At 53.1% G+C, this 24,305-nt stretch overlaps 1 protein-coding gene across 2 annotated transcripts in view; it reads right to left on the reverse strand.

Annotated features, from left to right (window-relative positions):
• The window catches only part of ACAN (aggrecan), a 63,341-nt gene that overhangs the window by 5,764 nt on the left and 33,272 nt on the right, over nucleotides 1-24,305 (reverse strand). Inside the window, exons 7-13 of one of the 2 annotated variants that reach the window (XM_045813144.2) lie at nucleotides 22,675-23,070; nucleotides 20,668-20,842; nucleotides 19,988-20,115; nucleotides 18,702-18,995; nucleotides 16,684-16,896; nucleotides 9,123-13,706; nucleotides 964-1,077 (exon numbers count right to left, since the gene is read on the reverse strand). In XM_045813144.2, coding sequence (XP_045669100.2) covers nucleotides 964-1,077; nucleotides 9,123-13,706; nucleotides 16,684-16,896; nucleotides 18,702-18,995; nucleotides 19,988-20,115; nucleotides 20,668-20,842; nucleotides 22,675-23,070 — 5,904 coding nt within the window. The remainder of the gene's footprint in view (nucleotides 1-963; nucleotides 1,078-9,122; nucleotides 13,707-16,683; nucleotides 16,897-18,701; nucleotides 18,996-19,987; nucleotides 20,116-20,667; nucleotides 20,843-22,674; nucleotides 23,071-24,305) is intronic. The other variant, XM_087856651.1, reaches the window with a different exon arrangement.

Below are 24,305 nucleotides of genomic sequence, written 5' to 3' on the forward strand. Positions count from 1 at the left end.
CTGAGTTGGGATGGCCCTGAGGCCCAGGAGGATGGCAGGGGGGAGACTACAAGCACCAGAGGTGAGAGAATGGGGGGCTCTGGCTTGCCCTGGGAAGTTCCTGGCTCACAGCTCCCTTGTCGGAGCCTGGCCCGGGTGCAGAAGCAAAGGGGTTGGCGAGACCCAAGAGGGGAAACTCAGCCCCCATCCCTTGTAGTGAGGCTCTGTTCTCTCTGGCCAGCCTTTTGACTTGCACAAGGGCGGGGAAAAGAAAGCACGGGCCGGAATGGCACTGACATGGCAGATGTCACTGGTGATGGGAAGGTGACAAGCAGCAGTCCCTGCTCATGCACGTCCTGCTGGTGACACGGGAGCTCTCAGGCAGGCAAAACAGAGCTCTTGCCAGAGGAGAAAGAGGTAGCATGGCCATTGTGGCCTGGTGGCTCCCAAGGCCATGGAGGGGCCACAAAGGTCCCATGGGCCATGCAGCAGGCCAACGCATGCTCATGACCTGGAGTTTGGTTCATGCTGGAACATCTGCGGTGTCCTCCGGAGAGAGAACCGATGACTCCCACCCCTAGCCTCCTTCCACACAAACGCACGGGATCAGCTCTGTCTGTCCTCTTTGGCCTGATGCATGCACTGACCTCGAGGTGGCATCAGTGGGTCTGGAAGCCCTGAAGAGGGTTAGTGTTTTAAAGATTCCCCAGAGCCCCACCTTCCAAAGTGCAGGCTGGCCCGGCCTGCGTGTCTCTCCTGTGGGAAGATCGGCCAATGCCCCAGAGGAGGGTTTCCACAAGGAACAGCAAGAAGAGTGGGAGTGAACGAGGCCAGACTTCTCAGGGGTGGCCCCTGCCATGGCTGTCTGGATGGACCGTGGGGGCTCCAGCCAGCGCCGAGAGACTGCGGTTAGACGGAGGGGTGATGGAGGAGGACAGGGTGTGCGGCAGTTAGTAACATTAGCTGAAGCCGAGGCGGCCGTACCAATCTCACACAGGTCCCCTCGGTAGCTGGGAAGGCATAAGCATGTGAAAGAGTCGATGGCGTCCACGCAGGTGGCTCCATTCAGACAAGGACTTGAGAGGCACTCATCAATGTCTGCAAGAAACCAAGGGCCACCATTAGGACTCTTGCCAGCCACTCCAGCTTTGCAAGCATTGTGGGTGCTTTATGGGTGGCCAGCCCTGCTGCTCTCCGGAGCCCTGGGAGGGGTGGCTGGACTTCCTAAGCGCTGCTGCTGCTGCTGCTGCTGCCACCATATTGGAGCGCTGAGCCAAAGATCCAACAAGGGTTTTCTTGGATGCGTGTGATTCTTGACTGGCAAGTGTGGAGCATGGGAGCCAGGTTTCCCTGTGGGTGAAGAGATCTGGTGCTTCTGAAGGTGAACGTCCACTGGAAGAGCGAACACGTAGCTCCTGCAAGACGCCTTCTCTTGTGACTATTTCAAGAGGCCTTGGGGTCTGAACTGGCTCCGAACAGGACGCTGGTGAGCAAGGACACTGGACGTCAAGTGCCTGAAGTTGGTTAGAGCTCTTTCTTTTCCTGTCTTCCTCTGTGGTTCTGAACCGAGGCAAGAGGGCAAGACATGAACAAGCCAGAGGTGGTCTGGAGAGTACAGAACCATGAGAAAATGGCGGCATGCGATAGGCACATGAGACTCATTCGATCTTTGGGAGTCTCAGACAACTTTGCCTTTGGCACATCGGACTCCAGAGCATCTTATAAAGATGGAGCCAGCATCATTCTCTTGGGGAGTGGAAGAGAAACCAGCCCAACATGTTCCTGTGTTCCTTCCAGCGTAGGGCCTCAGAACATGGACATCTCCAGTGAGTCACAGTTTCCAGAGAGGCTCCATTCTGGCCAGTGGGAGACTAATATTTGAAGCTGGTGAGCCACTTAGTAAGTGGCCAGCCACCCCCCTGGGGTACAGGCAGGTCCCCAGCTACCTCTTCTTCCCAGGCAGGCTGTTCCTCCCTTCTGTTCATCTGGCCCAAGATGCTCTTTCTGATCCAACTTCTTTGTGGGACTGGAATTGGTAAGTCATCGGCCTCAATTTTCATCCATCAGCCACGAGGAGAAGTGAATTTCCTAATCCACTCTTTCTGCCTCTTTCTGAGAAGCCAGGAACCTGGGGATCTCTCACTCTCTTCGTATTTGTACTACAAAGGCTCCTGCTGGTTTTCTCTGGATACCTTCCTCTGGATACCTTCCTCTGATAACAGGTATACTTGTGAAGCTCTTTTTCCCAGATCAATAAGATTCTGCAAAGAATGGGTGCCACTGGCCCATGGGGCATCGTGATAGATGGCTAAGCCTTGGTATATGTAGCTGTGCTCATAGAACCTTCAGGACCCACATGTCTATGGGTGGTGTCCACGTGACCAGCATCTTAAATGCATTCAGCAGACTAGACCTTGAAGTCCATCCCCTCTTAAGAAGGCAAAAGCATTGTCTTGTGGATCCTTTTTGCTAGCTGGTGCATAGTAGATGTCTTCCGGACCAGCGTTGGGTTTGGGCAGTGGGTGGCCTGAAAATCTCAGGTCCTCAGGTGTCTCTCTGTTCCCACGGAGCTCTTATTTTCATCTCAGGGAGCGCGCACCACGGATTAGACACCAACAGTTCCAAGGCCGGAACTGTTCCAAGCAAAACCAAAATGCATGGAGGAACTGACCGGAGTCCCAGCATGCACTTGGATTCCCAGCATGCACCAGGATTCCCAGCAGCAGCAGTAGCAGCAATAGGTCAGGCCGGTGGGCTGGGCGGAAGCTGGGGGCTGCTCAACGGGAGCCCCTGTTCTCTTGTGTCCATTAGCGTCATTATGGGACGTGGGAAGCACCGGGCGAGGAGGGCTTAAGCAAATCTAGGCGCTAAAGCAGTTGTACAGAGCAGGGGACAGGAGTGGTCTGTGGGCAGAAGAGCCGGACGTCATCCCTGAGGCCTCTGGCCCACCGTGGGGGAGGGGCAGGGAAGTCGGAGGTCCCCCGGGAGGTCGAGCCAGGTGGCCTCCCTTGTCCCAGAGGCTTATTTCACATCACTAGCCCCCAGGTGGCTCAGAGACCGGGGTGGGGGGGGGCAGTGTTGTTTTCTTCCCGGCTTTGGCACCCAATCTGAGAAGGCTGCGGGGTGGGGGGAGACCCAAACTCAGGGAACCACCTGTTCCTGGGTCCAGAAGGTGTTTTGGGTGCGGGTGGGATTCACAGATGAGAAGGGAAGGAAGGGCCAATATGCTGAAGACCAGAGAGCCTGTCAGGGCCAGCAGGGCGGCTGAGAGAGGCCTTTAGCTGTAGGAAGAGGGCTGAGGTCCTGTGTGGGGCTTTCTTGTGAGCCGCTCACGCCTGCAGGCCTCATCTCCTCTCCCTCTGGCCTTGCAATGCCCTAACCTCTTTCTGTGAAGGGCAACTGGGAGATTGCTCGTCTTCTGGAACCACGAGAGGAGTTGAGCTGGGCTGAGCACAGAGTGGGACCCCAGACAGGCTGTCAGTAGGTTGAGGGGATGGGAAGGGCTTTGGGCAATGGGTAGACTGCATGAAGAAAGAGAGCAAAGAGAAGGAACTGATCTCTTTCACGAATCTTCGCTGAGCTAGACACTACTATTCCCACACACTTTACCCTTCCAACAGCCCCAAGGCACAGATGTCATGTGCCCTAGTACAGGTAAGGAAACAAGGGAAGTGGCCTGCCCACGCCGGTAGGCTGGGGAGATAGACCAGAAGAGACCAAGGGAAGGATCAGACACTGAGGCTGGAAGTTGGGCCTCTGTCCCCTGTGAAGGGAGAGAGACACTGAAATCTTGGATCTCAGCATCTCATTATCATTTCTGCTGCACCAGGCCAAGAGCTCCCCTGTTGTCTCTAAGCAAGGACCCTGGGGAGTGTCAGAACTCTGAGTCTTCTTCCCACTACTATAACCAAAAGGGATGATTTGTTCCTGAACCAGACCCTAACTTAGGGGAGACAAGAACTGAGAGCCCCCTGGTAAAGGTGAGGGGAATAAGATACTTCCAAATGATCACTTCTGAATTGGAGAGCTCAGGCCTCCACCCTGAATAGGTCTTGCCTGGCTTTTGCTTATGTCAGAGCTTAGGACCTCCAAGTGAGAGAGTTTATTTGGCTCATAGGAAAGGCCGAATGAAGAGTGACAGCAGGTACTTTTGCTCAAAGGATATCCAACTAAAGGGGTTAGTATCCTAACCTAAAGTTGGTATCCTTTAGCCAGTCATAAAGAATATATGAATGGTATTCAAGTTGTTCAGTGTACAACCTGTGCAGCTGTATGTGGTGACCCTGGACATAACTTTCCTGGACAAACATGGGAGAAAATCCCCTCAAGAAGCACAGAGACAATTTCTTAACTCAGTGGATGTCCTACACTCTGCAAAGACCCAGGATCAATCAGATAGACAGACCTGAGTAAATACACTTGCTTTCCGTGGAATCACGATTGATAGGAGGGTTATAAGAACATATTTATCAATTCCAATTTGCTTTTAAAATAAACATCATTAAATTAACCAATATGCTATAATTATACTATCAAGTCTTTTATATTTTTTAAAGTTTGATCTAGAATGTTACTTTAATGTCAATCTTCTTAATTCAATTACAGTTGACCTTTGAACTAACATGGGTTTGTGTGTGGGTCCACTGGTATGCAGAGTTTTCACAAAAAATTACAGTACTGTAAATGTGTTTTCTCTTTCTCATGATTTTCTTTTTTTTCTATATGTATATTTTAAAATTAAGTAAGCTCTACGCCCAACGTGGGGCTTGAACTCATGACCCCGAGATCAAGAGTCACATGCTCTCCCTACTGAGCCAGCCAGAAGCCCTCCCTTTATGATTTTCTGAATAACATTTTCCTGTCTTTAGCTTACTTTATTATAAGAATACAGTATATAATACATATTCAAAATAAGTATTAATTGACTTTCTGTTATCACTAAGGCTTCTGGTCAACAGGAGGCTATTAATAGTTAAGTATTTGGAGAGTCAGAATTTATATGCTGATTTTCGATTTTGCGGAGGGCTGGCACCCCTAACCCCCAGTGCCATTCAAGGGTCAACTCTAGTTCCCTGTTCAAATCTGCCCATAGACTTTTTTGGTTATGTCAGGTCATGAAGGTGTGATTTGTATTTGCACTTGTAACCCTGTATTTTCACTTGCTTTGACAGCGTCCCCCTGCCCCGGGGCTAAGATTTCACTGAAATTCAAACCTCCCCACTCCAGGGGAAGAGACAGTGTCAGATCATAGATCAGAGCCTCAAGCCTACAAAGTGAAGAATGCCAGTAAGACAGAAAAGAGGCTGATTGAACTTTAAGTTCATGCCCTTCTAACCCAGGAGTTGAGAGAAATCCACCCAGCACCAGCGATTGCTGGAAAATTGGACGTGAAATCTGACTAGAACAGAATGTCTCAACCTTAGCTGCATATCGGAATCACTGTGGTAGTTAATAAAAATTTTTAAAAGATTTTTTAAAATACCAATGCCAGAGTCCCTCTTCGGACCAATTCTATTGGGGTAGCTCCAGGTGGGGCCCAGGTGTGGTGCTTTTTAAACATTAAAAGCACCCAGGAGATTCTAAGGAGCAACGGGGACTGAAACCTCAGAGCCAGAAATCTCGGCAAATGTCAGCAACAGAGGCGGGGAGGAAGCTGCTGCTTTTTAAGTGGATCGGAATGGGGCCGCTAGTTCTGCTTTTTCAATCGCTAAAAAATCTGAATATTCATTAAACATGTTTATTTTGACATCAAGAGTGTAGATGAGTCACTTATCAAGAACTTGTTTACGGAATGCCGACTTAGCAAGATGATGGTAATTGTCAAGTATTTTCTCTTAAGGACTAAACAGAGCCTCCAGCCCCATTTACCAGGCAGAAGGTTACCCCGAGTATTCAAATATGGTCACAGGACTAATGCTACATTATGCTACCTCAAGACCACGGCGGGTCACCTGAGGAGACAGGATGCTATCTGCAGGCCTTTTGGAAGCATGCTCACCACCTGTTCTCTAGAAATGATAAAGCTTTCCCTAACCAGTGTTGCGAGAGGTGGGGAAGGGGGAGTAATCTTTATTGATGCCTCTTGGGGGGCCAGATGCTGTACACAGATGTTCTTAGTCCCGACAACAGTTTCTCAGCCCTGGCTGCACCCGGGCGGACTTAAAAACCCCAGTGCCAAGGCCCACAGGACCATTTCAATCAGAATCTGGGGGAGTGGGACCCCAGGCATCAGGAGGTTCTTAAAGCTGAGAACTACTACTTTGACCCTATTACAAATGAGGTATGGAGGGCTTGGCCGAGCCCCACTTCTATAACCCTCTCCATTCTGCTGGCTCTGAAGCTCAGCTCCCGAGTGAAGACCAGCCACTGATTCTTACGTTAAACAGGGAGCTGCTTATGTAGCGGAGCGTGTGACACAAGCGAATGAAGACCCCAGTTCTGGATTTGACTCTTTCGGAGGAGAGAGGCAAATCCCTGAACCTCTCTGGGCTGTAGTTTCGGATGGGGATAACTGCCAAGCTACCCACAGAGCTGTCTGGGAAGAGATCGTGGGGGCAGAAAGCCCCATGGGGATACACACAGAGAAAGGCTGTCCTTCCAGCAGTTAGGGTCCATTGCCAGCCACCTCTCCCGCCAAGGCCGGGAGCCTTGCTGTGGCTTCTGGTACAAGTGTCACATTTTTGCTTGGGGAAGGACTTGCTAAGCAGGGAGTGAGGTGTCAGAGGACACAAACACAGGGCAAGGGAGTTCTGGTCCTGGTGGCTGTCCCGGAAGTCCTGCTGGGCCCTGAGTCTGCTCTTCTCTGCCTCGGGCTATGTCTACGATCGCGTCACCCAGGACAGGCGCCCCTGCTGCTCTCCACCAGCCATACCGAGAGGGAGGAGGTGATGTGCCCTCCCATCGGGGCGGACGATGGAGGGATGCGGCTGGAGTCCCAGGGGTCACCGAGGCCCCGTGACATACTATCCGCTAGGCGGTAAGGCCGGGACCCCCTAGGAGAGCCCACCCCTCTGGCCACAGAGGCCCACAGTGCCCTTAGTCACGGCCCCACCACGTGGCCAGAGGCTGACCCCGGTGGTGGAAAGAGTGAATCCATAGTCACCCTAGTGCCTGTTTCCACGGAACGTTTCCTGAGTAAGTGCCAAGTAAATAGCGTATTTACTTGATGGGAGCATATATTCTGAGGTCTTGATTTGCACATGTATTAATATAAGCAAACACAGAATCTTTCTCTCTATATGATGTAACAGCTATCGGAAGGAAGATAGCTCCCTGGCCCTGTTTGTCTCCTGGGATCTGCTCTCCCCGGGGGATTCATGGCTCTGATTCTGCATGTGTCATAGGAACGAAGCCCTTCTATGAAAGACGCTGGGACAGAGGCTGGGGGAAGGGCGTGGGGGCAGTGCAGAGACCTACCCTGGGAATATGGGCTTGGAGGTACTTGGGTGCTGATCTGATGAGAGGAAACGTCCTCATGGCCACAGGCCTCGACATGTTCAGGGAACACAGGCAGATCCTCGTCATCTCGTTCTGGGGACCACCTCCAAACAGAGGGTCCCCTGGGCTCCTCACCTGTCCCACAAGCTGCTTGACCCATGGTGAAGGTCAGAGGCCCCAGGGTGGTGGGTGCCAAGGGGCAGGTCAAGCTCACCTGTAGCTGGGGTGACAGGCACTGCCCGTCATTTCCTTTAGGGCAAGAAGGGGACCCAAATCCCACCCAGGTCCGAACAGGGAGGGGTGTGCAGGGGCTTTCCTGGAGAGGGCGACTCTGCACGATGCCAGACAGCCCTCTCGGAGCTTCCCTCCCGGGGCCGTGAGGTGTCACCAGCTCTACCCCATTTACATCCTAGCTCCACACTCCCTGGAAGTCACGAGGATTATCTTCAAAATTTAAGCATATTTGGCATTCGACTCATAAAACAATCATTGGCTTAACAAAAAACGAACTGATTCTCGGTTTAATTACTTGAACATTTTCCCCCCTAAAGTGCCACGTAGACTACACTCTCTAGAGAGATGCGCCATGTTTATCCTGCAGCTTCTACCCTGAGGCGTCGTGCGCACCTCTCCTTCCCGGTCTGGGAAGCCTGAGCCTCAGCTGGCCTTGGTCGCCTCCTCCTACCTGTGTTCCCTTCTGGGGATAAAGGGGCCCACCCTCCTTGCCCTGCCTGTAACCCCACAGCCGATGAGGGGCTTACCTATGTTGCAGTGCTTGCCAGTGTGGCCAGGGGGGCACAGGCAGGAGCTGTGTCCCTCCACCCCTGGCAGGTCCCGCAGGACGCCTCGGCCAGGACCTGGTGGGGCAGCAGCTCCCAGGGAGACGATGAGCGTAAGAACACAGCGGCCTGCCTGGGGTGCAGCCTCGCCCCCGAGACCTCAAGTTGGGGCACAAGGCCCCTGAAGCCCACGAGGCTGGCTCTGGGTCAGCATGTTTCTGGGGACTCTGTCCCTCTTGGGGACCTGGCCCCAGCATCTCGGGTCGGGGGCGGGGGGGCTCTGACTGGGAAAGGTCTCTCGGCCCAGAGGGAGGTGCAAGGGGTCCCCAGGCAAAAAGAGAAGGAAAATCACCAGCTTCCTGTGCCTGGGTTGTGTCAAAGTGAGACAGTCACTATCTTAGAGAGCAGTCACCTGTGCCGGGTGGGGGCAGGGGCTACAGTTAGGACAGCCAAGATGACACTTCAGAGCTCCTTACATTGTGCAGGTCATAACCCTACACGAAGTGAATATTCGGGCACAGATGTCATCAGATTCATTCTAGCATCTCACATTAACTCCACGGGAAAGGGGCGCGAGTAGAATTTCTAGCACCATCTCAGTCGTCACCCTTCTCTCTCCCTGTGCCAAGTACAGACAGTTGGATTCACATATAACTGCTCTTGTGATATGACACAGCAGCCACCAATCTCTATGTGTGTGCTGTGTGCAAAGTCGGAGGCTAAGTGCTTGTTCGATACATATGTATATCCTGTTTAATGGTCCCTGGTACTCTTCCCATCTTCCAGATGGGGCTCAGAGAGGTTAAGAAACTTGCCTGAGGCTGCACAGCGGGCTGGGCAGTGGAGCTTGAGTTTACACTGCCTCCCACTACACTGCAGTCTGAACTCCCCGAACACACTGAAAGGAAAAAGCAATCCCGACAATACCTGGAACGGTTGGTACAGATTCATCGGTCCTGGCTGGAGACGCGGGGATGGAGACATCTGTGGGGGACGTCGCTGTTTCGGCTGTTTTGGCTGTTTGGGTCTCTTCTCCTGAGTGCAAGGGGCTTGAGGACTCGATTTCTAGAGGCGCCTCTGCAGGGCGCTGGCTCTGCGGGACCCCCTCGGACTCCGGGACGCTAGTGCTGATGACAACATCCAGCTCTGACGTGTGACCAGACAGGTCTCCGCTGACTTCAGTCCTGTCTCCAGATGCCACCGGAGTGGCTGAAGGCCAGCCTGATGCCTCTGTGCCCACAGCGTAGGCGCTGGTGGTTGGCTCCTCCCGAACTTCCGGGCTGGCCGAGCCCTCCCTGGGGCCTTCAGGAAAGGCTGAGGTGCCGCCGCTCACTCCCAGGCCTGAGGCTCCCTGCACATCAGCTTCAGGGAAGGCGGAGGTGGCTTCACCCACATCAGGGGCCCCGGAAGCTTGTCCGCTGGCCTCAGGGGCAACAGATGCCCCCACCCCAGCCTCAGGAAAGTCGGACGTCTCGCTGCTGGATTCTGGGATGGATGATGCTTCTAGCCCAGACCCGGGGAACCCTGGTGTAGCCCCACTAATTTCCCCAGACGCAGAGGCTTCTCCGCTGGGCTCCAACAGCTGGGGGGTGTGTGTCACAGGGAGTCTTTGGGCGAGTTCCAGGGAAACAGTTGGTGCAGTGACAGCCTCCACGAACTCAGAAGTGATTAAAGTAACTTCTGGAAGTCCTGAGGCCTCCCCGCTGGTGCTCGTGGCTGCAGAGGATTCTCCACTTACATCTGTGGTGCCAGAAAAGTCCCCACTAAAATATGGAGTACTTGACGGCTCTCCACTGGGCTCCACCAGCCCGGACTGCTGCCCACTTAGGTCCAACACTCCCGAATGGTCTCCAGACACGTCTGGTGCTCCAGAATGGGCACCGCTGAGTTCCAAAATGCCCGAAGGCCCTTCTCCTGCTTCTTGGGCTGTCGGAGCCTGGGTGACAGATTCCACCAAAGTTCTGTCCACAAGAGACACAGTGGGGAGACCGGATGGGAGTCCACTGCCATCATAGGCTCCTGAAGGCAAGCTGCTCCCAGTCTCTGCTCCAGAAGATTCTCCACTGACTTCAGCTACTCCACTTGACAGGCCACTGAATTCTGGAGGCTGGGATGTCAACCCACTGGAGTCGATTGCTCCAGAAGACTGTCCACTGACATCCACGATCCCAGATGTGCCCGAAAGATCTGCCTCCCCTGAAGGGAGTCCACTGACTTCCACAGACCCTAACCCTTCTTCTTCTTTAAATGTAGTTGGGGTCACTTCCATCAAACTGGTGTCCACAAACGTAATGCCAGAAGACTCACCACTACCGCTCACAGTACTGGAAACCAGGTCAGGGACTCCAGAAGTTGTCCCGCTGAACTCTGGCAATCCTGATGGCTGCCCACTGATATCAGGGACCCCAGATGCTTCCCCACTCAGGTCGGTTATGCCAAATGGTTGACCACTGCCAGAAACAACTCCAGAGGCTTCTCCACTGACATCTGGTTGTCCAGAGGGCAGTCCACTAAGCTCGGTCACTCCAGATGTTTCCCCAGAAAACCCTGATGGCTGCCCACTGACCTCAAAAAGCCCAGATGCTCCCCCACTGATGTCAGGAAACCCCGATGGCTGTCCATGGACACCAAAGAATCCAGATGTTTCCCCACTGATGTCAGGAGACCCAGATGCTTGGCCACTGAGTTCAGCTCCTGAAGGGAGTCCACTAACTGCCCCACTAATGTCCAGCTCACTGAAGGGCAGCCCAGATGTTTCTCCAGCACCACTGATGCCAACAGTTCCCCTCCCTTCCAGTTCACTTGCCCTGGTGGTTGTGACCACTTCCACCAATGTAGTATCCACTAGGGAGACAGTTGGGAATCCAGAAGGAAGTCCACTAAAATCAGGTAGGCCAGAGGATGGGCCACTTCCAAGGTCCACCCCTGAATACTCACCACTAAATCCAGAGGGAAGGCCACTTGCTTCTGGAGCTTGCCCACTTCCCAGAGTTCCAGAAGGTATTCTGCCAAAGTCCAAGGCTCCAGAAGCTGACCCAATCAAGTCTTCTTTCTCAGAGGGCGACGCACTGAGATCCTCAGCTCCAGAAACAGAGGTCTCTAGACCCTCCCCTCCGGAAGGAAGTTCACCGAGGTCCTCTACTCCAGAAGCAGAAGTCTCTGGATGACCCTCTACTCCAGAAGGCAATCCACTGAGGTCCTCTACTCCAGAAGCAGAGGTCTCTAGACCTTCTCTTCCAGAAGGAAGTCCACTGAGGTCCCCTATTCCAGAAGCAGAGGCTTCTGGGCCTTCTCCAGAAGGCAACCCACTGAGGTCCCCTACACCGGAGGCAGAGGTCTCTAGACCTTCTCTTCCAGAAGGAATTCCACTAAGGTCCTCTACTCCAGAGGCAGAGGGTTCTGGAACTTCTCCAGAAGGCAGCCCACTGAGGTCCTCTACTCCAGAGGCAGAGGCTTCTGGACCTTCTCCAGAAGGCAACCCACTGAGGTCCCCTACACCAGAGGTAGAGGTCTCTATTCCTTCTCTTCCAGAAGGAAGTCCACTGAGTTCCTCTACTCCGGAGGCAGAGACTTCTGGACCTTCCCCAGAAGGAAGTCCACTGAGGTCCCCTACTCCAGAGGCAAAGGTTTCTGGACCTTCTCCAGAAGGTAACCTGCTGAGGTCCCCTACACCAGAGGTAGAGGTCTCTATTCCTTCTCTTTCAGAAGGAAGTTCACTGAGGTCCTCTACTCCAGAAGCAGAAGTCTCTGGATGACCCTCTACTCCAGAAGGCAATCCACTGAGGTCCTCTACTCCAGAGGTAGAGGTCTCTATTCCTTCTCTTCCAGAAGGAAGTCCACTGAGGTCCCCTATTCCAGAGGCAGAGACTTCTGGACCTTCTCCAGAAGGCAGCCTGCTGAGGTCCTCTACTCCAGAGGCAGAGACTTCTGGACCTTCTCCAGAAGGTAATCCGCTGAGGTCCTCTACTCCAGAGGCAGAGACTTCTGGACCTTCTCCAGAAGGCAGCCTGCTGAGGTCCTCTACTCCAGAGGCAGAGACTTCTGGACCTTCTCCAGAAGGTAATCCGCTGAGGTCCTCTACTCCAGAGGCAGAGACTTCTGGACCTTCTCCAGAAGGCAGCCTGCTGAGGTCCTCTACTCCAGAGGCAGAGGCTTCTGGACCTTCTCCAGAAGGCAGCCTGCTGAGGTCCTCTACTCCAGAGGCAGAGGCTTCTGGACCTTCTCCAGAAGGCAGCCTGCTAAGGTCCTCCATTCCAGAAGCAGAGGCTTCTGGACCTTCTCCAGAAGGCAGCCTGCTGAGGTCCTCTACTCCGGAGGCAGAGACTTCTGGACCTTCTCCAGAAGGTAATCCACTAAGGTCCTCTACTCCAGAGGCAGAAACTTCTGGACCTTCTCCAGAAGGCAGCCTGCTGACGTCCTCTACTCCAGAGGCAGGGACTTCTGGACCTTCTCCAGAAGGCAGCCTGCTGAGGTCCTCTACTCCGGAGGCAGAGACTTCTGGGCCTTCTCCAGAAGGTAATCCACTAAGGTCCTCTACTCCAGAGGCAGAAACTTCTGGACCTTCTCCAGAAGGCAGCCTGCTGAGGTCCTCTACTCCAGAGGCAGAGACTTCTGGGCCTTCTCCAGAAGGTAATCCACTGATGTCCTCTACTCCAGAGGCAGAGACTTCTGGACCTTCTCCAGAAGGCAGCCTGCTGAGGTCTTCTACTCCAGAGGCAGAGACTTCTGGACCTTCTCCAGAAGGTAATCCACTGATGTCCTCTACTCCAGAGGGAGAAACTTCTGGACCTTCTCCAGAAGGCAGCCTGCTGACGTCCTCTACTCCAGAGGCAGAGACTTCTAGGCCTTCTCCAGAAGGTAATCCACTAAGGTCCTCTACTCCAGAGGCAGAGACTTCTGGACCTTCTCCGGAAGGTAATCCACTGATGTCCTCTACTCCAGAGGGAGGAAATTCTGGACCTTCTCCAGAAGGCAGCCTGCTGAGGTCCTCTATTCCAGAGGCAGAGACTTCTGGACCTTCTCCAGAAGGCAGCCCGCTGAGGTCCCCTACTCCAGAGGCAGAGGTCTCTAGGCCCTCACCTCCAACTTCAGGAATGCCGGACCATGTAATTTTATCTTCATCCCCTGAGGCCAGTCCACTTCCCACAGGCAGGCCTGAGCCCACAGCAGAGGTGAGCCCACTGGAGTCAAGATCTTCAGAGGGCAGTCCACTTGCACTTTCCCCTGAGGGTTGCCCACTGAAGTCCAGATGTCCTGAAACTTCTCCGCTGCCTGTGAAGTCACCACTGACTTCAGGTACCCCGGATGGCTCCCCAGAGCCCGGCAGCTCAGTCCCACTGGGCACTGGGGGTGAAAGTGTGGACAGTTCCTCCCAGGGGAACGGTTCCTCTGAAGGGAATGGCTCTTCCGAGGGGGACGGCTTCTCTGAGACTGAGGGCACTTCCGTTCCAGAAGGTCCTTCTGTGCTCTCCTCTGTTGCTGCGCTGGTGGGAGGCCATGTTGGAGGGATCCCTGGAGGAAAGGAAGAAGATGAGGTATGGATTTAGTAACTCTGCTTTATTTGAAGCTCACCCATTCCTTCCACAGTAAAACTTTTCTTCAGAGGTGTGCGCTCAGACATTTTTTTTTTTAAAGATTTTATTTATTTATTCGACAGAGATAGAGACAGCCAGCGAGAGAGGCAACACAAGCAGGGGGAGTGGGAGAGGAAAAAGCAGGCTCATAACAGAGGAGCCTGATGTGGGGCTCGATCCCAGAACGCTGGGATCATGCCCTGAGCCTAAGGCAGACGCTTAACCACTGTGCCACCCAGGCGCCCCTAGACATTTTCTAATGGAACCTTGCATCGTGTCTGGGGAAGGAAGGAGGGAGGGGACCAGGAAACTGTGTTCTTCGAGACTCCAGGTGGCGCCAACCACACAACCCATGCAAGTAGGGGCCTGGCTCTCATGGAAAGTAATCAAGGTCACCTATCAAGTACCTACACACGATCATCTCATTTATCTAAACCCATGATTTGCAAAGTGTGGTCCCTGCACCGGCAACATGAACAGTACCAGCAACACCAGCATTACCTGGGAGGCTGACAGAAGAGCAGATTCTCAGACCCCACCGCACTCCCTCTGGGGACTCTAGGGTGGGGGCAGCATGGTGTCTTTTTTTTTTTTTAATTTTAATTTTTTTAAAAAAAATTATTTGTTTATTTTAGAGGGGGGGAGAGAGAGAACGTGAGTGGGGGGAGAGGTAGAGAGAGGGAGACAAATAGACTCTCCGCTGAGTGGGGAGCCCAACACGGGGCTTGATCCCAGGACCCTGACATCATGACCTGAGTGGAAACCAAGAGTAAGACACAACTGACTATGCCACCCAGGCATGTTGTCTTTTAATAAGCCCCTTCCCCACCCCACCCCCACCCTGGAACCCTCACAATGCCGATGCCCCCTCGAGTTTGAGAATCATTCATCCAAAGCCATCCCTCTGAGGCAGGGGAGGGGTAGTACTGTTTGCAAAAATACATCAACTTTTTCAATTCTGAGCGTGCTATTGCAGAGGGTTTGGAAAACAGAGTGAAAAAGTCTCATCATTCTAAATAATCATGGTTGCATTATTTTCTTTCCATCTTATTTCCTTTGGCATTTAAAAATAACCTAGCTGGCTGGAGTGCCTGGGTGGCTCAGTCGGTTGAGGATCCGGCTCTTAGTTTTGGCTCAGGCCATGATCTCAGGGTCATGAGATCAAGCCCCACGTCAGGCTCCGTGCTCAGCACAGAGTGTACTTAGGAGTCTCTCTCTCCCTCTGCCTCTCCCCCCCAACTTGCCCACACACACTCTCTCTCAAATAAATAAATAAATAAATAAATAAATGAATAAATAAATAAATCTTTAAAAAAGCACAAACAACAAAATCTAGCTGGGTTTGGACCTTGCATGTTCTTTTGGGTTTATTTCTCAGGTAGAGAACCTGAGCCAGGCAGGTGCTGGTCCCACTGGGCAGGCTCACAACCTACTCTGGCTTATAGGAGAATCCTGGGGGGGGAGGGCGGTTCAGGTAGCAGTGGCGGCTTGCAAGAGGGCATTAGGTGGAGATAGATATGTGTGTGTGTGTGTGTGTGTGTGTGTGTGTGTGTGTGTGTATCAGAAACACTTTGGAATGGCCACTTACAGTCATGATATAACATTTCTCTTTTAAATAATTTTAGGTTTCTTTTAAAAGCAAGTCAATTTAGAGAAAGAGACATAGAGTTAACAACAGTACAGATGGTTCCTGATATGGCCAAAGTGGTAGGGAACTGAAGTATGGAAAATATTTCTAGGGGCCCGTTGGAGTCCCTTCCCATGGAAACTCCCACTAGTTGCTGCCAGGATCCCGTGCCAAGCCACACACTCAGGCCAAACAGGACTCGGTTATTCTTGTCCTGGTGAAGGGTGAGGGAAGGGTCACAAGCAGGTGTGGCTGCTGGGTGAGGTCTTTGGGCCAGAATCCCACCTCCTCCAATATTCCCTCACCTTCTGGCGTGGAGCGAGGCCAGGCTTTGCATTTCCAGGACCCAGAAGAGTGCCTGGCATGGCTGAGTTGCCTGGGAACAGTGCACTCAACGAGTGACTACATAAAGTAGTGGGAAGCCTGATATACTCATTTCTTCAACTGAAAATGTCCCCGGGCGAGCTGACTCTACTGAGCACACATACATGACTGGGCTTTGCTTTAATTCAGCCTTACCCACGAATGCTCCATGGGGAAAAGAAAGGCCCTTGGTCAGATTCATTTGGGACACTTTGAATATATCACCCCCTCTGCATTACAGCACATATTAGCATATCCAAGGCACTGAGAAGGTCTGCAGTGAGAAAACCTGTTAATCTTTCTGTAAGCCAGCATGTCCCCAGCCTTATGGCCACAAAACACTTTTTCCGACACGGTTAGGGGACTGAAGTTTTCATCCCATCAAGTTCCATGTGATTTGATGAGGACAGATGGGGCTCAGGAAGTGCTGGCTGGGATGCCTGGCTCATAAGAGGGACATAGAAGGAGGAGCAAGGCAAGGGGACAGGTCACAGTCACACTTCCAATGACCCCTCTAGGTCTTTTCCTCTCTACTGGAGATCTTCCTACAAGAGAGTTTTTAAAAGGTTAGAGGGTAGAGGTGTAAATGCAGGAGGACAGACTGACAGCCCCCTGATAGGCTCAGTGATGAGCATCAGAGTGTGTAGGGGGGAGAAATAAAAAGAAGGGCGAGTTGGGGGGTGGAGAGAGAAAGAGAGAGGGAGAGAGGTGTGTTTTATCAACAAGGCTGACCCTTCCTTCCCTTGGCGGTTGTCCTAGAGGCCAGTTGAGGTGGCTGACGTTGCCCACGGCAGCATATCCAGCTAGTGTCAGGGCTGGCGAAACAGAGCACAGGTCCCGGGCAGAGAACCACCCCTGGGCCACAGCCTAAGCAGACAGGCACGTGTGACTTCAGGACACGCCCCAGCGCCCTCGCCTCACAGACCTGGTGGTGGGGAAGTGCCCGCTGGGCTGTAGGCTGGTTCCCATTCCGTCTGGTTTTCTGGCTCAATGGTGAAGCCTGGGATTGCGGTCGTCTCCTCCCCCACGGGGACAGCAGCCACACCAGGCCCCACTTGGGTAGCGATCCAGTCCTCCACGACAGAGGGCGTGGGTGTGCCACCCTCTTCTTCTCCTGGAGAGGGCGCTGCTGAGACACCTAAAGAGAGGTGGGTGGTGAGCATTCCCTCCTGCTAGTGACCCATCCCAGGCTGGCCCTTCTCCAGGGGGACTAGAGGATTTTGAGGGGGGCCAACCTGGTGCAAAAACCTTGCTGGACCTCGACCTCCCCCCCGACCAAGCCCAGTGAGATGGCTCCTTGTCTTCCTCAATACGAGCTGATTGTATCACTTACACAATATTGATATGCACACATCATCAGCACACACATTATTTCAGGGCGGTCTGGGGCATCCCTTCTGCAGAATGTATTCTACGTGCCAGGCATTGTTGAAAGGTGTTATGTATATGACATCATTTTATCCCCCAACAGCCTTATGAGATAGATACTTGATCTCACGTACAGGTAGGAAAACTAAGGCACAGTTAAATGACTTGCCCAGGACCCCGGCTTATAAGTGGCAGATCTTGTCTTCGAAGGCAAGTATCTGGTGCGAGACTCTGCTCTCAACGACGGCACGATGCTGTCTTTCTTGGGGATAGAAATTAGGTTCCAAGTATGTCTGGGTCAAAAATAGGAGGCTGCTATTTAAAATTCATGATCGTCCTGGCACTGGAGGCTGAAGGCGTGATTTAGGGACCGGGGGACCGGGGGGGGGGTAACTCTTTTGGTTTAGGGGAAACCAGCGGTGGGCTCAGTCGGGAAGGAGGCCAAACTTCCGCAGTTATAGAAAAGCCAGAGTTCACGGAGGGTCGGGGCCAGTGGGGGTGCATGGCTAAGAATTTACTGGGAGGCTAACTGGTTTGGCTTCTGCTGCCCAGAGCAGGGAGAAGGGGACCAGCACAAGAGCTTCCACACATCCTCTGAGAGGGGTTTGGCTTTCTTGAGGCTGCAAGTGGGGCTGAGCTTCCTTTGAACTGGGTTTTCAAAGGTGACTCCGGAAGTCGGAGAAGCTCGGGGGAGCTCAGGTTTTATTTTTTTGTCACCGTTGTTTTGAAATAATGATATATTCATAGCAAGTTACACAGACACTCAGTTTTGATACATCAGGTATAAAACGTGGCCCAAGCTGTAACTACAATCTACATTGCAGGAGATCCAGACCCCGGGGTTCTCCTCTGGGCAGAGCCCAGCACGACCGTGGCCATACCCTAGCCACACCCCTGGGCTGTTTGACGACCTCACTCTCAGAACTCACAGGGAATGAAGATTGCTGGATGAGGCAGTGGGTCCTCAGCGTGGGTCAATTAAAACCACGAATTTCTGGTGCTCAGTGAAGAGTAAAAGAATACCTTCCCCCAACTCATCACAAACATATTTACAAGCAGAAGAAAAGTTGGCAAGGGTCTACAAATTAAAACAGTATATATATGTGTGTGTGTGTATGTGTGTGTTATTTATAATAATAAGGCTAACATTTACTGAGAATTTACCATGTCCCAGGCACAATGCCAAGTGTTTCGTATGCACTATCCCGGTTTATCCGCACAGCAACGCTTTGAGGTGGGACCTATTACATCATTATTTTATAGATGAAACAGAGGAACAGAGAGGTTAAGTGACTTGCCCCAGGTTACACAGCTACGAAGCAGCAGAGTTATAATTAAAGTTCAGGTCTGCCTGATTTGAGGGCCCCAGTTCTCACTCACTTCTCTCTGCTGGTCTCTGGGGACTTTTAGAAGGATGTATGTGCCTTGGGGTCAACACCTAAGGTCATGCTTAGAGCTGACTTCTTCCTCCTTGCTCTGACGGACGGGGCAAGTGGACAGGGGCCAGAAGGGGTGAACCCAGGGGAGTGATGCGCCAGGCAGAAGGGAGGCTGGAGGAGAGGTGAGAAGGCGTACCTCGGAAACAGAAGGCGTGGTGCCGGGACAGCGGGTCTGGGAGGCCCGTCTGGTTGGGGTAGAGGTAGACAGTTCTCACGCCTGGCTTGTCTCCACCGCAGGAGGGCCTCGGGGTGACGATGGGGTAACGGAGGCTGCCGTCCGACAGCCAGCCGGCATAACACTTGTCTAGGCCTTGGCTCCAGGCGGCGTAGAGCTGGCCCGTGGAGGCCAGGGTGGCGTTTTGAGATTCACAGAATGCCAGGGCTTCCTGGAAGGTGAACTGCTCCAGGCGTGTGACGAAGAACACCTCCCCTGGGGGCAGAAGCAGGTGGCAGGTGTGACCCTTGTGCCCACAGCCAGGTGAGGGGCGGGCAGGGCAACTGAACTGAGATCAGTTGGTCGCTCTAGATGGAAACAACCTTCCCTCCTTCCGTCTTCTCTAGATTGTCCGGTCGCGCTTGGGCAACCTCCCTCTGACCCCCTGGGCTCCCCTCCACCACAAAACTCAAGCATAGAGCACCCGGATGCCGAGGACCAGCAGCCCCCCACCCCCACCCCTGGGAACTCATTGAGGGGAGGGGCAGGTCCTGGGGCCATTCTTGGGGTTTGGGTCCCCACACCCAGACCAGTACCCAGGTGCCTGTCTGATTTGGGGGAAGGAAGTTCACGCTTACCGAATACCTACTTGTACTGGGCACTTCTCATACGTATCTCATTGAATGCTCACCAAAGGCTCTGATATGAGCACAATCAGCTCATATTTTATAGATGAGGAAACTAAGGCCCAGAGAGGTTAATTAACTTGCCCCAAGTCACAAAACAAGTGAGTGGGTATGCTGAAATCTTTCCAGAACACCAGCATTTCCAAAATGGGGCTCAGTGCAATAGTAATTTGGTGATTATAATTGAAATTAAAAGAAATGAAACAAGAAAAGGTCTGTGGTTAAATAAGCTTGCGCTGCTTGGTTAAGCAGAGTTAAAGAGGTTTTCTACTGCAGGATTTCTCAGAGCCTTTGATTTGTTCCTGGGTATCGGGACTCTCCACAAGGCAGATGGCATATGTAACATTTATTTGTAATAAGTAAAGTCTCATTTATCAGCAGAAATCACTGCTTTTCTAAGGAACCAGTGCTCTCCTGCAGCTGGGGGAACTCACATGAACCACACAGGAGGGAGAGAAGGAGCTTAATCTGAGAGAGCAGCTGGGCCAGCTTTTCTTAAACAGGAACAGAACTGGGTGGATGGTAATTCCCCCTCCTCTTTGTGTCTCCCCAGGGCCCAAAATGCGAGAACATGGACCATACCCTCGAGCCTGTCCACATAGCAGTAGACATCATAAGTTTCTGATGGTGGCCGCACACCGTAGGTCCTGACCCCTGGGCTGCTGTCTTTGTCACCCACACACGGGGTCCGTGGGCTCACAATGGGGTATCTGCAAAGGAGGGCAGGAGGGGGGCATGAAGGCCTGTTCCAGAGGCTGGGGGATGCAGGGCCCAGGGAGATGCTGGCAGGTCTCTTGGGGACTTGGGCAGGGTGTATCTTCACTTGTCCAGTGAGATCCAAACCAGGAAGGAGCCCCTCATGCAACAAGCTCCCTGTGTGGCTGTGGGAAGGGTCTGGAGGCCCCTGGGGGATTCCTGGCTTCAGAAGAGAGCCCATTATATGGAAGGACATTGAGTCAAGCTGGAAGGGACCTAGGTGGGGGGCCTTGAGGAGAGAGTCTCCCTCTCTGTCCCTTGGGGATAAATGCCCAAGGACTTAATGTCACCTGGGGCCCTTCCCCACCTGCTCAGAATATGCCTTGATTCTGGGGGAGAAATTAAGGGAGGAGCCACGGAGTCATTAATTCATTAATTACTGCACAGCGTAGCAGGTGCCCACTCTGCTGGGTGCCGTGACAGGTTCTGCTCCCCAGGCCCGACCTCTCATGGTTGGTTTGGGGATGGGGGGAGGGGGAAGGCGGGGGCGGGGGCTCATCCTTCACCTGACAGTCTGGTCCTGCAGCCAACCAGCGTCACATTGCTCGTAGCCTGCTTCATAGGCGGCCTGGAGCTGCTCCGGAGAGGCGATGACGGCCCCAGTGCGCAGACAGGCCTGCTGAGCCTCCTCAAAGGTCAGTGAGTAGCGGGCGGAGCCTGGGCGGTAGTGGAACACAACCCCTGCGTGGGGAGGAGAGGAAGAGAAGGAGAGACATGGTATGGACTGGGTACTACAATGCCAGGGCCCATGGGCCTGGTTCTTTGGTTTTGAGGGCAGGGAGGGAGCCCTGGCTCCGTCAGGAATGACTCCCCTTCGTCCCCTCCTTCCTTTCCTACTTCCGATCCTATTCTCAACCAAGTTGGTTCCCTCTGCTTGTTCAAGCTGCTCCTGAAGTCCATCTCCCTGAGAGAGCCGTGGAGGACTCTTCTGCCCTGGGTGTCCCCAACCCTTCTCTTTGGGCCCCTTACTCCTAAGCTGTTCAGTTGTCCCTTTTCTCTTTAAAACAAATGCATTTTTTTCTCCTTATAACAAGAATAAGCATTCATTACAGAACATTTGGAAAACACAGAAAAGGCTAAGGAATATATCGAGCAATCACTGGCATTTCTTCCACCTGGCCCAGGGCCCAGGGGGTGAGTGCCTGCCCCGAAAGAGCCGGCCAGAGTTTTCGTGGGTGTGCACCGGGCACATTCTGGGGAGTGGCCTCGTGGTTTTTGCCGGGTTCTCAAAGGGGCAGAGCCCTGTCCTTGAGCTGCCCACTTACTCTGCCTGTCCCGTTATATTCAGCTGCATACACATTGGCCTCTGCTTCTGACGCTTCCTGGGGTGATTAGCCAGGTTACGTCAGCTTCAAATCACTGGTCTGACACTGTCCCATGTTCCTTGTCCTGTGGCCAATGCTCATCTGTCCTTGGCACCTTCCCACAGGGAGCCAGTGGGGCTCTTTCCAGTCCTGGACTAACCCTGGGAACCAGCCATTGGGGGGGGGTTTACCCCAAAACTTCTAAACAATTTCTCCTTTCCAACAGATTGTATTCTTCTGGGCAAGTCAGGCTGAAATCCGACCTGGTGACATCCTGGGTGTGATGGTGGATGGCAGTGTCCAGCTGCTCTTCCCCAGGAGGGGACACCAGCTAGGCCTTTATGAAAGCCACCCCAGAATGTCCTTCCTGTTCTTGGACTGGAGTTTGGGGAGCGGCTGAGCTCCATAACATCCCAAGCCTCCAGACCTCTATTAAACACCTGGAACACCCCCATCCTAGAAGAGGGGCTGGCAGGCATTTTCTGGAAAGGGCCAGATAGGACATAGTTTAGTCTTCGTGGGCTCAATGGTTTCTGTCACAACTACTCAACTCTACGGTGACAGCCCGAAAAGAGCCACAAGATAGCACACTGAGGAGTAAGTGTGGCTTTGTTCCAATCCGACTCTATTCATGGATGTTGAATCTTGAATTTTATGTCACTTTCATTATATGTCACAAAATATTATTCTCACTCTGACTTTGTCCCCCAACTATTTAAAACTGTAAAACGATCCTTAGTGTGCGGGCCATAGAGAAACAGGTGGCAAGCTGATGTGACCGTCAGAGCTTGCTGACCCCTGTCCTGGAAGGTCAGCTCTGTGAGGAGTCCCAGGGTCACCTTGTACAGCAGTTTTCAAGTGGCTCTGTTCTGTGGAGGTACCTGATGGGGCTAAGGGGGGGCCCTGGACAAAAGAGCCCCAGTTCTTGGCTCCACTTCACCTAGACCCATGTGGCATTTTTACCTGCTTGACATATACTACGGTTTCCACCTATGACTTCATTTGAAGGAAACTCTTTGTGGCAAAAGAGCATGGAGGTCACTCTCTGGCCCACCCCCTTGTTTTGTAAGTAAGGAGAACCGAGTCTGAGAGGAGGAAGACTTGGCCCAGGTCTCAGGCTAAGTTGAAGGCATGGATCCTTTAGGTAGGCCAAGTTCTTTCCACCTGCCCCCCAGCCCCCATGCAGCCCCCCAAGGGGCAGGCACTTACCCCCTGGCAATCGTGGCCGCCCCGAAACCTCGGTTGCGCCTGGGACTGCGGTCACCTGCACGACATGGTCCTCACTGGTGAAGGCGGTGAAGGCTGGGCCGGGCGTGGGGGGAACACCCCAGGGCCCAGCGGTCTCTCCAGTCCTGTTCTCAGCCTCAGGGAAGGCAGTGGCCCCTCTATCGGGGGCAAACGTGAAGGGCTCCTCGGTCTCCGGGACAGTGGGGGAGACGCCAAAGATGGGTTTCACAGTGAGGATCACGTTGCCTCGGGCTTCACCCTCCGTGACGTTTCGGGGCAGGGGCAGCTCCACGTCAGGCCAGGTCACTGTCTGGATGGTGATGTCCTCCTCGCCGCCCACCCCGAAGAAGTTTTCTGGGATGTCCACAAAGTCTTCACCTGGAGCGGGGAGAAAGATGAGTTTTAGGAGCTCAACCTGAGGCTGGCTTGAGGGAGACGAGCGTCGGATCCTCCTTCCCTGCCGGGGAAGGAAAGCACCTACTGTGCGCCTGGCGGTCTCGACTCCGCGAGTACTCATTCTAGGAGGCCTCGGATTCCATGCTGCCGAAGAGCGCCAAGGCATCACACCGCGAGATGCTGACCAAGCGGCTCACCGCTTATATGACCAGGGCAGCTCCAACATCCCTTCCTGATCAACACCCGCCACCTCCTTATCTGTCTTCCGGGTACCGGATGTTGTAAGTAGCCATAAATCAGCTACGAAGTGGAATAGAGAACTCATGCTAAAGATGTGGGAGCCCATGACATGGAGGAAAGTGACCTAAGACCCCTGCCTGCCTCGGTCACCAGCCAAGGAGGGTGTGGCAGGAACAGGCCGGTCAATCACTTAAGAAAGAGGAAACCCACAAGCGTGCTACCACTTGGAAAAGGCTGGTTAGGCTATGGGACGGTTAGGAGAGGCTTTGGGGGAAACCCTCATTACTTTTGCAAAAACGCCCCTCTTCCTGTGAAGTCAGGCCATAAAGGCCAAACATGAAGGAGCTAGGCCACCATGCTGTCCCCAGTTTTGTCCTAATAGGGATGCCCGTCTATAGTATCCGTGTTTTTTTTCCCTTTAAGAATTAGCACGTAATTGTAATGCTAACCCAGACGTGTAAAATGAGATAAAAATCTTTTAAAAGTTTTAGTCTAAATTTTTTTTTAAATTTATTTGTTAGAGAGAGAGCATGGTAGGCAGAGGGAGAAGCAGACTCCCAGCTGAGCAGGGAGCCCGACGCGGGACTCAATCCCAGGACCCTGGGATCATGACCTGAGCCCACGGCAGATGCGTAACTGACTGAGCCGCCCAGGTGTCCCTAGTCTAAATTTTCAAAATAAATTGCCTGTCAAAACTGCCCCCACCAACTCTTTTCAATAACCACGTGGCCCTTCTTTTAAGCACACTGGATTCGAGAGAGTGGGTAACGGTGCTCGCCTGGAGGGGGCATGGTTTCGTGCCGGCCACTTGCTCCTTAGACAGATGGGGACATCGTGGCTTTGCCCGGCTGCACAGTCGCCCGGGGCAGAGCTGTGATTCCAACCTGCGCAAACACAGACTCTGAAGGTCGTGCTTTTAACCCTCTCCTGAGCTGACAAGACAGGGCTGGATCCTGCCGCTTACGGTGCTTCTCCCT

This window comes from Ursus americanus, chromosome 28, assembly GCF_024610735.1.
Source record: "Ursus americanus isolate L20-20 chromosome 28, mUrsAme1.1.p, whole genome shotgun sequence".
Taxonomy (NCBI): domain Eukaryota; kingdom Metazoa; phylum Chordata; class Mammalia; order Carnivora; family Ursidae; genus Ursus; species Ursus americanus.